The 12,233-nt window shown below is 40.3% G+C and overlaps 2 protein-coding genes across 2 annotated transcripts in view; both read right to left on the bottom strand.

The window, feature by feature from the left end:
* LDLRAD3 (low density lipoprotein receptor class A domain containing 3) overlaps positions 1-12,233 on the bottom strand; it is a 282,869-nt gene that overhangs the window by 34,051 nt on the left and 236,585 nt on the right. The window lies entirely within an intron of this gene.
* RAG1 (recombination activating 1) lies at positions 5,248-8,376 on the bottom strand. Its single transcript, XM_065755722.1, has one exon. The coding sequence runs from the start codon at positions 8,374-8,376 to the stop codon at positions 5,248-5,250; it is 3,129 nt and encodes a 1,042-aa protein (XP_065611794.1).

Here is a 12,233-nt window from a genome sequence, read left to right on the forward strand (position 1 = left end):
GACCTCATTATTCTTCATCTGATTCTGATTCTAGTGAGAATACACAGAAAGTAAATTTCAGTCAGATATTATGGCCAGCGAGAAGAGGGAGGTGATTGTCCCCCTCTACTCTGCCCTTGTAAGTCACCATCTGGAAAGCATGGGACCCCCAGTTCAGGAGGGATGCAGAGCTGTTGGAGTGGGTTCAGAGGAGGGCCACAAAGATCAGAGGGATGGAGCAGCTCTCCTGTGAAGAAAGGCTGAGGGAGTTGGACTTGTTTAGCTTGGAGAAATCCCTGGGAAGACACCACTGCAGCTTTCCTGTACTTGAAAGGAGTTTACAGGTAGGAGGGGAACTGAATATTTACGCAGTCTGACAGTGATAGGACACGGAGGAATCGTTTTAAACTAAAACAGGAAAGATTTAGGTTAGATGTTAAGAAGATTTCTTTTTTTACTCTGAAGGTTGTGAAGCACTGGAACAGGTTGCCCAGAGGGGCTGTGGGTGCCTCAACTCTGGAGGCATTCAAGACTAAGTTGCATTGTGCCATGGGCTGCCTAATCTGGTGGTTGGCAACCCTGCCCATGGGGGGGGGGGGGGGCTGGAACTAGATGATCTTTAAAGTCTCCTCCAAACTAAGCCTTTCTGTGATTCTATGTTTATTAATTTAGGAATAAAAGAATTAAATCATCCTAATTTACCAGGAAGCTCTCTGGGGGGATTGGTTTTGTGTTTTGTTCTGTTTTTGTAGTTGTTGTTGTTGTTGTTGTTGTTGCTGTTGTTGTTTCTTAGTGAGTTCCGTTTTTTCCATCCAAAAAGAATTTATTAATGGTCAGCCGAAATAATTATGTTGGTTATATAAAGTTTAGAAATTAGGTATCCAATTACCTGATTGCAACAGGAAATCAGGTAGCTAATAATGTAAATGCTTAATTTGCTCATAGTTAATTCCATCCAGACTAGTTGGTTTATGTAAGTTAATTGAACCTGAGATATCAGTGGAAGGGGAGAAAGACTTTCCTACCTGTAGTAAAGGAAAACTAAAAATCATGAACTTAGAGATAGATCCAAACTAGCCTTTGCAGCTGCAGAATCTATGACGAGATAAAATTTGATGCAAAGGATGTACAGAAGTCAGTAAAGAGGTTTAGCACAGTAACATGGACAGTAAAGGCTGGCTTTTAACAAAAACTAGGGTGGTGTTGTAAATGAAGCAAAAGTTATCTACAGACTAAATGAAACTGGTTTTACTTTCCCATCAACTTTCCCATCAAACAGCCGCCTGTGGGGAAAGGTGCAGAAAGGGCTGCTGAGATGCATGGAGCAATCTTCATTTGTGTTAACCTGGTGATCTAACAGGTCTGGAATCCCAGCAGTAGTCTCTGGGTATTAGAACAGTCCAAATAAAAAGCATGCACGATCTAGATGAAAAGTGAGACTGTTATCATGAACTTATGTGCACAGTCAAAAAACCAGAAAGAAGTACACATTCAGAAACTCAAATACTTACAAGACCTTTATTTTAAACAAGTGTTACAAATAACAAACTGTAACAGAAGAAAAAGTACAATGATGAAGCTGTGCTGTGAGACAGCACGCAGAACTCAGTGCAGCGAGAAATTGGGATACTGTAAATACATAAAGTTTGTTTCTGAAGTTCCTGAGTAAAAGTCAAAGTTGGTTTGCTTTAAGTCAATAGAATTATTCCTATGAGGAAAAAACACGTGAGACCACAGTCAAGACTTCTCTTATATTCACATCATTTCATAACAAGGCAATTCATAATCTGAAGTCCTTGAATAAAACCAAACAAAACAAGATACATAATGTCATCGTATAAGGAATGCAGTCAGTATAATTTCAAAAAAAAGAAGCATTCACCACGAAGTAATTACTGACAGATTTTCACAAAGCATTAGCATAGAAAATGTGAAGGTTTGAGAGAGTCCCATGAATAAAAGTGTCTCCACTTTTCTAAAGCCTCTTCAAAACCAAGAAGCTTAACAATAGGCTGAGTAAACAAATGATGCACCTGTCTGCAGTCAAAATGTGTTTTCTTTCAGATGCATGCCTGTGTGCATGCAGCATTGTTATTTTATTCCTGTTTACAAAGCTCCACTTGCAGGTACGTACCCTTTCAGTTCTGTTTGTTTTAATGAGTTCAAAACTCTCAGAGAGTCTCTTGATTTACACAAAATGTCAACAATGGGATAAAAAGATTAAAGTAGGTTCAAGCCTAAAGAAAAGGCAAAAGAAAACGTTCTCAACCGTCTGTGTCAATTGTTCTGCCCATAATTGGTGGGATGTGAAATGTGTTTTGACGGCTCGATAGTATTTCACAAAATAATACTTCCTTATCCTCTTGCCTGCCCATGTCCCAGCCCATGCACTGCTCAGCCCGATTAATTCATGAGCTCATTGTGAGAAATCATACATATATGGATAAAATGTACTCAACCCTTTTGAATGGAATGGGGCAAATCGCTTGCTCTTATGTAAGCAGCATGTTAAAGTGAATTTGGAACTTAAAAATGTCAGTGAAGTCACTGAAATTACGTGTGCAAAATGACCAAGGTCTGGCCAGTCTCTCCAGTGGTGTGTATGCAGTGCAAGAAACAGGTCGGGAGTACTTGTGGGGGAAATTCACTCTTGTGCAAAGGCAACATATACCACTTAAATGGGGTGAAAATCACCATGAGCTCAGTCAGGTCTATTAAACTGGACTTTAGGCTATTCAAACAGAGGAAGGATGAAAACTAAGGTAAAACAACTGCTCCAAATAGGTATATAACAGAACAAAAAAGGGCAACAATTTGCATAATGAAATATATTGTACCAAAAATCCAAAGCACGTCTGCATTTACTGCTAAAGGATATTCTTTGTCATATAGCTGATATTTATACTCCATGGGAAACAGCTGCACTTGTCTGCATGTATTAGTAAATAAATGATACTTATGTAAACCTGGCATTTATGCTTTATGGGAAGTACTTGTTTTATTCAAAGAATTGAAAGAAATAATTTAATCTACAAATGAACTTTCAGTAAGTGCAGATGTACATGGTAAACCATACAAAAGACTACTGTTCTTATGACTGCTTAGAAAATAAAATGTTGTAAGAAAAAGACATTATTAGCCTCAAATTTTGACATGTTAAATTTTATTTAAAGAAATCCTATTAAAACTAAATCCTAAATTACAAAATACTCTAAAAAAATTATTTAAAATAATAAAATAATCAAAAGAAAGGCATTATCAGAATATTGTTAATTTTTATACTTATTACTAACACTTAACTCTATTTCCTAATAGTCCACAAATAGTAAATACCAGACCATCAAAGATTTAGCAAATAACAAGAACAAGATATCACTGCAGAAACCGCAGACCATTAGTCCTTTAAGTTTGTTGTTCCCTTACACTCACAAACCAACTCCTGCCACATTAAAATAAAAACACAAAGTGTGGGTTTTTTGAGATCCATGCTTTGATTGTTCATGCATTTAATGTTGTTTCAGAAGTATTTCTTCAGGCACAATCATGCCCTAGCTACAGGTGCTAATCTGATAGGCTAGGTGATTTAGGAGTATCTCAGATACTTCTGAGTATATTTCTTGACTATATCATTGAATAAGATCCATATAATTTTAATTTTTTTTTAGATGTAAGCTACTACTACTAAATGTATGCATGCATGCATTCAGTGGTTGAGTCATACACTTGAATTTAAGCTTCCATTTGAACACTGCTGAATGAAGGTCTAGACTTGTTCATTTGCACTGGTGATATGTCCAGAAATAATTTAGTTTCCAATCGCATGGTTTATACACATTAACTTTTAAATCCTTTCATCCATTTAAACCAACATTATCCACAAGAACTACTGGTGCAATCTCATCTGATCTAAGCAGCCTTCAGTCATATAGCAATAACACTTCAGAAAGGCAAATACTACCAACATAATGGTGCTCCTGATAGAGTTTAAAATATGAGGAATGCTAACTAAATATTGTTCTTATAATGTAAAGTACACTATACAGTCATTTCAAGGCAACTCACTGTTTTTTCACTATGCCTTTACACAAAGTATCTTCGAGGTTAATAAATGTGATTCCTCCCATTTCATATATCTAGAAAATGAAATAAATGATATATCCTAGGTGAGAAAAAGCTCAGAATTGGATAGTGTTAGAGCATATCAGAAATGGTAAGGGAACTATTTAATAGAGGAACTATTTAAGAGAGGACCGGAACACTGATACATATCTGATAAAGTTAATATCCATCTCCTGAGAAATGGGTTTGCTACAACTTTTTGTCACCTGGTGAAATTGTGGGCTTGCTGGTATTCAATGGTATTTTACTGGTGACTCCAGTAAGGCCACGAATTTACCCAGTAAAATTATACTGGTACAAAGTATACTGCATACTGAAGTTGCCCTTGAAATCTAAAATTCATATGAAGCAACAAGCTGCATAGCAGAGCTTAAATGTGCTTTGTACAGTGAGATAAGCACAAGGCTCTGTGATGCTGATTTAGGAGCGCAGGCATGGGTTTGCATTTTGGAGTAAATGCACTACAATAAAAATATCTCAAAAAAATTATAGCTACCTTTCTTTTATCTTCATATAGTAAATTAGCATGCTGATACCACCACCTGCTCCAAAGCAGAACTACAACCTAAACATTATATATTTTAAATGTTTGAGATCAAAGTTTGTATCTCTAGTCAGTACATTATGTAAAAATACCCAAACTTTGTTCATCCCCAAACAATTACCTGTCTCACTGCCAAATCTTGACTTATAATAAGAGACATCAATAAAATAATCAAACCCTCTTGAAAAGTAAATATCAAAATAGTTTATATAATGTGAACAGAACAAATAGCCATGCTCAATTTTTCAGCAGGTGTCATAACTTTCCAGTATTATATTCATTCCAAAATAATGTTCTGTATAAAACCTTGTTTACTTTGTCTTTCTCACTTACAAACAGCACTTTGAGACCAAAATAAATTCATGGCCCTTCTTTACAGTTTGTTTCCACTTCACTGTCACAGAACAACTGGTAAATGCACTACTGCATTGCTTCTGTTCAAAGCTCCCAACAGACACGGCATTTCATTAAACTCCACTCAGCACCTTTAGAAGGGAGTATAAAAATGAAAGCTTCACCTTTCCCTGTACCTCTGCAGGCCTGAAAAGGAAGCTGTCTCCTCTCAGTAAGACTTTCACAAACCCAACACCAAATGTACTTCACATTTAGAGTTCCTCTGAATCATTGCTTTCCAAAGAGATCTCCGGTGGCAAAGAATCACCTAACCCATCATCTGGATCAGTGACAAAGCCCTGGCTTCTTAACGTTTTATGAGCGTTCATGAACTTCTGGAGATACTTAGAGGTATATAGCCAGTGATGCTTTAAGACATCCTCCATTTCATAGAATTTGGACTGCCTGGCATTCATTTTTCGGAACCTCCTAAATAGTTTGTTTCCAGACTCATTTCCTTCACTTGCCCAAGCACCAATAGACCCATCTCTCTCAATGATTTCAGGAACATGAGCAAGGGTTTTGTGGAAATAATTGGTTATCTTGCCTTCGTATCTGTACTTGAACTTTGTAGACAGGAGCTCAGCAAAACGCTGTGAATTGTAGCTGTACTGGCACAGCAGTTCTGGACACTCTTTGGCAGGACATGAAGATCGCCATACTGGTTTCATTTTCAGATAAAGGTCCATTAGTTCTTTTAGAGCTTCATGCCTTTCCTCACACTTTATTAATTCACATACTGCCTCTACTGTCTCTTTGGACATGAGCTTTCTAGCAAAGTTCCCACTCATCCTCATCATAGGCTTTAATTTCATCTTCTTCCTGAGATGTTTGTCAAGAGTCAACTGCCACCTCTTCCTCTCCTCTTTGGATGCATCAGGATTGTTATAGACTTCACCAATCTCCATCTGGAAAATCCTGTAAAATTCTGTTGCATTTCCAATGTCGCAGTGCAATGCGTCTATGGAGGGAACGGTCTCTATGAAAGGTTTGGCTGAAACACCCTTCACTCTGTCACGGAGCTCATCAACAGATTCATGATACGGGTTGGACCTCCATATTTCATATCGCTCCAGATTTTCAGCATGGCTCCTGGTGATGGAGTGGAAGACCAAGTTCTGGGAGGCCTCTAGGCGGGTTGCATCACAGAGGGTACAGATATAAGTGGAACCTGAGGCCTCCAGCCCTTCCACTTCCCTTACAAGTTTCTCATCATATCCTGTACCTCGAAAGATGAACTTGAACGTTCTCAGGATGCCTCCCATTTCAAGAAGCAGTTCACTGTTCTTCATTGCCTCTCTTTCTGCGATGAGAGGGCTCAGGATTGCTGTCAGAGTTTCGTGATCTGATTCATCAGCCAGCATAAGGCACAAGGGTTTGCAACACAACTCCGAATTGGGTTTTACTTCTTCAAAAATCCTTATCCTTTCATTCCCATGGTCTATAGCAATGTTCATGACTGTAAATGAAAAGCGTACAGCCTTCTCTGGGACAGCGGGCCCACTTCCATGCTTCTCGCTGACATCTCCCATTCCATCACAGCACTCTTTTATTACCACAGTGAAGGGACCGTTCAGATAGTCATCCAGGTTTTTTGCCTTCATGCCCTCCAAGATTTCTTCCTCCATATCCTTTAAAGCAGAAACCAAAGCTGTATCATATCGAAATCTCTTTGCAATTGTGTCTACTGGGTAGTCATCAATTGAGAGGGGTAGTCCTGACAGACCATCTATAATTCCCACTTCTGTGTTAGTGGATACATTTCTCAAGGGAGGTTTCCATTCAAATGGATGATAACCTGGTAAGAGGGCTTTCTCAGCAGTGCGAAGAGCATGCAGTGGCTGAAAAATCTGCCTCCCAGTGACAGCTTTTACAGTTCGGTACATTTTGTGATATTGGCTACAGCTGAGAAACGTGTTGATTCGGATTGCCAGGCAAACAGCAGGATGAAGTCCAGATCCTCTACCTTGCATTATAGCCTCCAATTCATCTGCTTGCTTGTGTTCATTTTTTGCTCTTAAGGCTAGCAGGAACAAAGTCATGCATACAGCCTTTATATCACCACCCTCTTCTTTCTCAGCAAAAGCCTTGACTTGACGTTTCAGCTCTCTCAGACGATGTTTCTGAGCTCTCCTGGTCAAAGACAGAAGATGCTGCCTTGGTCGGCCACCTTTATTTACGGGGTTATAGAGCTCTCTATCTTTCATCTCCTTGTGGTTAGAGAAGTGTTGGCTATATTTTCCATGCAAGATCTCTTCATCACATTCTGGAACAGGGCACCTTATGCTTAGGTTATCAAGGATGTTCAGGAAGGATTTCACTGGGCTTGCCAGATCAGTAGGGAAGCAAGGATACCAGCAGGAGGGGCAATAGCTGCCCATAACTTTGATGCAACTAAGAATGCAAGTTCTGCAAAACAAGTGTCTACATGTTGTTTCCACTGGGTCTGCCAAAATATGCTCACAGATCTGGCAAGAGATGGATTTAATGAAATCTACTGGATAATCAACTGCAAGCAGCTTGGTGCTGAGATGCCTGTTCTTGCAGTTGGTAATCTCTTTCATTACATTTTTGTTATTAATCAGCACTTGGTTCTTCATACTTCTGTTAAATCGAGCATGTTCTGCAACGATCTTCACACGTTTGCCGTGCTGTAAGTTGGCTGGTTGTCTTTTTCTCTTGACTCCCCGACTGGGAGTGCGGCACACTTCACAGTTTGCGGAGTGGGGCTGCCACTCCATTGTGCTGTTCCTAGGAAAATAAACTTCACATGGAGTATTACTGAATTTCCTGTGGATAATACTCCAGCAGTTGTGACAAAATCGAGTGGGATGGATAGTGTCAACATCCCCTCTCACATCAATCTTAAAAACTTTTGCAATAAGTTCTGGCCAAGAGGTTGCTTTTTTCTCTTTCTTTCTCAGGAGCCACAGCATTTCATCATCTACTGGTCCATGTACTGGATGAGTTCTCCTGTAGCAATCAGTTTTAAATGAAACTCCACAGATGCGGCAAAGTTGCTTCAGGTTGTTCTGGTGAACTGTGTTGTCTTGTATTTTCACGTCATTGACATCTTTCTCAAGCGCTTGTGTATTGCCCATGAAGTCCATCTGTGTCAGAATTAACTTTTCTCCTCTTGGATCTTCTTCATCTTTATGCAGGGTAGTTCCTTTATCCGTAGAAGCTGCCTCTTGTACTTGATCCTTGTTTATGCATTGGCTTTTCTCAGAAGGTACTTTTTGAAACGGTCTCACTTTAAACAGCTTGAATTTCCATTCAGAAAATTTTGCATAAGGATGCTGAATCTCTTCAGGCAAGTCCATTTGTGATGCTATCGACATCTCCAGTGCTGCAGAAGCCAGACCACCTGAGAAAGAAGCCACAAGTTAGCTTGCATTCCAAAAGGAGAAATAGTGTCAGTGCCTGAGCATATGCTTTTAATACTGTAACTTTAACCCCTTTAACTGAGAAATGCTTTTTAAGTTGCTTTGCCCAAGACGCCTAGAAACTGAGAGATCCAGATGTTGCTGTCGACCCAGTACCTGAGATAAGTACTTGGTTGTGTTTTGACTTTGATCATGAGACATCCACAGTCCGCTGTACTACCAGTGCGTACTGCATGCACCCATTAATTATCAGGTCCTAATATCCCAATCTGCCCCCTTCTTGTAGCTGATTTTGCAGTAAGTAAAGCTACAATAGACAGCAGAATTATGTTCTGTAAGTGTGGCAAGTTCTTCATATGAATCTGAGAAAGATTGGTGGTTTCACAAAGCATATTTTTTTCTCTCATGCTGTATTATTTAAATCACTTGAGACTACTGCTGTCACACCACTTCTTAGTCCTTGATTCTGACCCGAAGTGTCTAATGCATGCCTATGCCTGCCCACACAGGCAGCACAGCACATGCTACTCAATCCCTACGCAGGCTTTGTTCAGACCTCAATTTTGTAAGGTACTTTAGTATATGGATGCTGAGCGTGAGTGGTTTCATTAAAGCTGTAGGAGTGTATCCTCTGTTGATGTAAAGTGCAATGGTTCCCTGGACTCTAAAGGAGATATGGCAATTTATACTCACTGCATATTTGCTCTAGAGAGAATATTTATACATTTCAAGTTAGTCATCTGTTTAAGTGCCCTGCTGAGAACTCTGTTTGTAAGGATGACTGGTACTGGAAAGCTGAAAATGTCTGTTCAAATTTGACCCCAATTGTAGCTTTCATAGACATGCAACCAAAAGTAATATCAGTGAGGTTGCCATGGGAATATGGTATTGTATAAAAATAAATAGAACACTTTCACCTCAAACGCTGAAACTTTGTGCTGCTGCATCAGACTTGGAAAATAAAACCATGTAGAAACAAATACAAAAGTGATTAACCTATTTTTCCTTATTGGACAATGAGAAGTGCAGAAAGCAAACAAACAGCACATAATTGTGTTTCCTGACTGTTTCACTTGTTTTACTTAAATCTTGTCTTACTGATCTGATTGATGTGAATAAAACAAATATAAAAATAAAAAAACTGCACATTAGGACTATGTACGTCAAACTAGCAGTTACATAGGTATGGCTTTGATTTCTCTGATTGATTATATCCCCACCCAGCAATTCACTGAACTTGCTGGAAATCTCAGTTCTGTGTCTATGTGGAAGGTGCCCTTTATAAGAAACATATCCATACCATGAACTGGTGATGTTCAGGGTGTTTCTGAGATTGTTTTATTGATAATCTTTCAATGAAGCAACATTACTGTACAAACTTCAAGAGTCTGTTGGGAAAGGACTGCATGCTTTGATAAAGTTCTAGACCCAGAATGACAAACCAGACTGCTCAGCTTTCCTTAAGAGCAGTATTTAACTTCCAAATTGTTCATTAGGCCTTGGCAACCAAAGCTAACATTTGTTTTCTCCCCACTTTCTCTTCATTTCATCCTACTGAGAACAAGCTGCCTGTGCCTCTGTCCCCATCTGTCTGCCTTGCTCGGTCCAGCTGCCCATGCTTCTGAACATCCCGGGCTGCACTGCAGCCCCCTGCTGTCCATTGCAGAAACAGCCTGGCATCGTGCTTGCCTGCATTCTGCCTGAAGATCTGTGATCTGCAGCTGTGCCCAGATGAATTCAGATCATTACCACTACCCACTTTCTTGGCTGCATCCTGTGGCAGAGGTAGTAAAACCTATCCACTGAGCAATAACCAGTTCACCCCTGAATAGTCTTGCTTTCCTGCAGATACATGCACTATTACCTGCAGCACTGGCTGTCCTATGCTGCCTGCAGATCCCTTTCTGTGAAGAGAAATCCGTGTAATTTCACCATCTCCAGCAGCAATTTCAGAATGCCTCAACCTATACACAGTGCTTCCTCAGGGCAATACCTAATTCACTGTAAAGAAACAGCCAGCACCAAGTACATTTAAAGCAAAATATGTAATACTTCCCCTCATCAGCTAGCCCTTGGACCAAGTGCCACCTTAGTGTATTACTGATCTCCAAGCCTGTGGCCATTCCTATTAATCACCAACTCAAATGAACCCTCACTAAAGAAAAGTTCAACGATCGTTGTTTGTTTTCTCTCTTTCATTGAACTTTCCCTGGAAGAAAGGAATGATAAAGAACCCTCTTAGGCCACCTGACCTTAGTCTCCTGCAGGAGATAGTAGTCGACAGCAGGCTACTCATCAGACACTTTAAATGGCCTGGCTCCCAGGCAGTGGAGTTTTAAGCTGCTCTCCTGGGAGAGGTAGAAACATTCCCAGCGCTAGGAACATTTCCTGCTAGATTTGCCTTTGTTATTCTAGTTGTGGGTCATAGAGAACAGTCCTTCTCCTCACTGTTTATCGCACTCAGAATCTTACAGAGTGAACCCCAGCCATGAACCTCAGCCATGGTTATTTAATCAACTCTGACAGCTGTATTCAGCATCACCTCTTTTTACCTTGAAAAGGGAAAAGAAATCCCTTTTCTTCCCAGCTTGCAATATTTCATACACTTCTGAAGAAAAGCAAGAATGTGATACTGTTAGTCATGTCAAGGAAGACCTTGCTTTATGAACAGACTCACTGCACATATAGAATAAAATTGACTTGCACATTAAAACAGGAAAATGAATCAACATTCAGATGTCCTACAAGCATCTGAGTTGCTGTCATTAGTATAGCCAGCCTACCTTCAGTTCCCTGTCAGTGTGCAGAGCTGCTGTTATGTCTGCTCAGTTTGCTCCACATGTCAAGCTTGCTTGCTCTCCCGTGTGCTCTTGCTCTTTCTTTGTCCCCTCTGCTTTTTAAAGACACTGCAGTGCTGTTTATCTCGTTTATCCCTGTGCCTCCGAGCTCCCAGTACCACTCTGGTGCTAACCACAGGTTACTTCAACTAAACACAATGCAGTACTCTCAAGTCCAGGTGGCACCTGGCAATTTATGAGGCTTAACCACAAAATTCATAAAAACAAGGTCTTCTTGTGTGGGACTCTAGGGCACTGAGACAAGTACGCAGCCCCCTCTGAGGAGCACCTGCAGTGTTAGGACAAAGTTTTGCATTTGGCTTTCTTCTTTCTAGCTTCAGAGCTAATTTCTTCACTCAGCTATTGGAGAGAAGAACCTGGTGTCTTGCCACACTACAGTCGCACACCAAAGGTGTTTTGCTGAAGGCCTGCTTCCTGTATCAACAGCAGCCAGGACTCTGGGGTCTGGGACCACACAATGTCTCTTCTTCTGATCCCAGTGTCTCACTTTCAGGGATATTACCTCCCTGATGGCATCCTGAAGACCCTTGCCAAGAGAACAAATCAACAATATAAAAACTAGTGATATATTCTAAGTAACAGGTCCATAGAGCACCAGGCATAGGCAAGTGCCCACAGATGGGGAGCTGTAAAGTTCAGTGATCACGCTCAGTTTTAACAAAGCAAGTATGTCTCAGAAACTCAGTCCAAGTGAAACGAAAACAAATTCTGTCACACAAGAGCACCTTGAAAGATTTTGGTCTCCACAAAATATATTGCGCAACAAAATGTAATGATCCACCAAGCCCTCCCAAAGTGAACATATGCTCACACTCCAAAAGTGGGAGTTTGCAATGGCAACAGTTGCTATAGGTAAAAGTGATGAGAGGATTCCCTCCCTATTATCAGCTTTGATCTTGCAGAACGTCGGTTGCTTCCCGTTCTTGTAAGATGACAAGTCATAGAGAAGTGAAG

The sequence above is a fragment of the Cyrtonyx montezumae genome, unplaced genomic scaffold (genome assembly GCF_038088225.1).
Source record: "Cyrtonyx montezumae isolate F1298 unplaced genomic scaffold, pur_monq_1.0 scaffold_10, whole genome shotgun sequence".
NCBI lineage: Eukaryota > Metazoa > Chordata > Aves > Galliformes > Odontophoridae > Cyrtonyx > Cyrtonyx montezumae.